The 2,107-nt window shown below is 53.6% G+C and overlaps 1 protein-coding gene across 1 annotated transcript in view; it reads right to left on the minus strand.

The window, feature by feature from the left end:
- Window positions 1-1,908, minus strand: part of GPR156 (G protein-coupled receptor 156) — a gene marked incomplete at both ends in the record, with an annotated part of 3,621 nt that extends 1,713 nt beyond the window's left edge. Inside the window, one exon of the mRNA XM_008937996.1 lies at window positions 1,672-1,908. Within this exon, the coding sequence (XP_008936244.1) occupies window positions 1,672-1,908 (237 nt within the window). The remainder of the gene's footprint in view (window positions 1-1,671) is intronic.
- Between the last annotated feature and the right edge of the window lie 199 nt (window positions 1,909-2,107).

The following is a 2,107-nucleotide window of genomic DNA, read 5'->3' on the forward strand; positions in this document are numbered from 1 at the left end:
GCGAGGGCCTGCGGTGTCACTGGCAGCCTCCCGCCCATCGGAGCCCTACCCTGTCCCTGGCTCCAGCTTCCAGCGCGGAGAGGGTCAGTGCCTGCACTAAGCAGGATGCAGAAGCCCCCTCCCTCTTCTTCTGCTCCCTGACAGACAAAGGCAGAGGCACACACGCCTCCTTAGCCCCGAATCGCCAGTGACAAGCTGCAGACCAGCAACGCTTAGGATCCCATTTTCTCCTCTAGTGTCTGTGTGGAAGCCTCGTGCAGCCCAGCTCCAGCTGCTTATCGATCTCAGATGAGCAATAGAAGAGCGAGCTCATTAGGAAAAACAAGCTGATGAATTAAAAGATCCAAGTTAAATGAAATGTTCAAGGCCCCCAGGCTACTGTGGAAAAATGGTACAGGCAGAGTGCAAGTACAGCTCATCAGCTCCTCTGCCCTCTCTCCAAGAGACCTGGTGCTTGGCAGAGCATTGCCAGCAGGCTTGGTGCTTGTCAGAGGAGGTTTGGATCCTGTTCCCAAAAGCTGCTCAGATGAGCAGCAAGTTGGGACTCTGCAGTTACACTACATCAACTGAGGTAAGAAGGCATCTCTAGAAATTATCTAGTCCATTCACCCTGCTCAAGCAAGGTCAGTTGGAGCAGGCTGCCTAAGACTGTGTCCAGCTGGGTCTTGAGTATCTCCAAGGGTGGAGACTCCACAGCCTATTGGTGCCACCTGCTCCAGTGCTTCACAACTTTCACAGAAAAAAAAAACAAAAACAACCCCAAAAAATACCCCAAAACCCAGCCCTTTTTCTGATGTTTAAATAGAATTTCCTGTGTTTCAGCTTGTGCCCATTGTCCCCTCTCCTGTCAGTGGACACCACCAAGAAAAGCCTGGCTCCCCCTTCCCTGCTCCACCTCCAGCAGTATTTATACACATTGGTGAGATCCCCTGAGCCCTCTCTTGCACAGATGTGCTCTTTCTTCAGCTTCACCTCTTCCTCCCTTTCTCACCTCATTTCCTTGAGCCCAAATATCCCTCTAAACATAAAACTGAGTAAACAACTGTTTCCTCTCCCTGTAACAATAGGAACATTTCTCCCCCACTAAGGGTCGTGGCCAGGCACACCAGGCTGCTCCTGGAGGACACAGGAAGTAGCAGAGCTTTGCCTCACCACAAAAGGCTTCCTTCAAACATCTCCACGTCCTCCTTCTCACTTGTGGCAAAGCCCAGCTTCCTTCTCCAAGAGCACAAAGGAGGACAGCCTTCCCTGGGGACCACCAGCAGCCACAAAGCCTCTGAGCCTGGCAAGGCCATCTGGATAGCCAAAGCCTGGCTCCATCCCTGTCACAGGCAGAAACCCTTGGAGGGTGTGGGGAAAGGATAACTGCATAGAGGACCAATCCCACCACCCACATGGTGGAGGGAGAGGACAGCAGCTGCCTCGCCTCCACGCATGCCCTCTGTGTGGCTGCCAGGAGGGTTTCTGAGCAGCAGCTCTGCAATGTGCCTGCATTCTCTGGAGGCTCAGAGAACTTGCAGAACCACCAGCAGCTTGGAGCTGTGCAGATGAGCCTGAACATTTGGGGAAAGCAGCAGGAAAATAAGCGCTTGGGCCCACACAGCTGCTGTTGTTAAACACCAAAAATGTGCCCGTTTCCAGCCGGGTGGTGGGACAGAGGTGGCAGCATACCTGTGGGACAAAGATGAAGCAGTTGATTGTGGTTGTACAAATGAAGATGCCTCCAGAGGTGAAACCAAACACCAAGTTGTGCCAAGCACGGAAGAAACGGTGAACTAAGCAGATGGTGCCAGTTGCCAGGAAAACAAGGTTGACTCCAACGATGAGCGTCAAGGACTGGTTGACTGGTGGGGAGCTGACGTTGTCAGTCAAACCGGCCAAGTAGGTCCCATACAGCAGGAGGATACTCTGGAAGCAGAAAAAAAGTTTCCCAGAATGTGGAAAATTACAGCCTGATGGTGTCAACCCCCACGTCGTCCCAAGCCCGGTGAGCTCAGGTACACTCCGTGCAGGCCTCACTAGCGCTCTTTGATGTGCACTGCAGACCTGCCCCGCGACGGTGCCGCAGCCAACGCCCAGCACGCTGCCCGTCACCACGGGGCTGGGG

The sequence above is a fragment of the Merops nubicus genome, unplaced genomic scaffold (genome assembly GCF_000691845.1).
Source record: "Merops nubicus isolate BGI_N331 unplaced genomic scaffold, ASM69184v1 scaffold28663, whole genome shotgun sequence".
Lineage (NCBI taxonomy): Eukaryota > Metazoa > Chordata > Aves > Coraciiformes > Meropidae > Merops > Merops nubicus.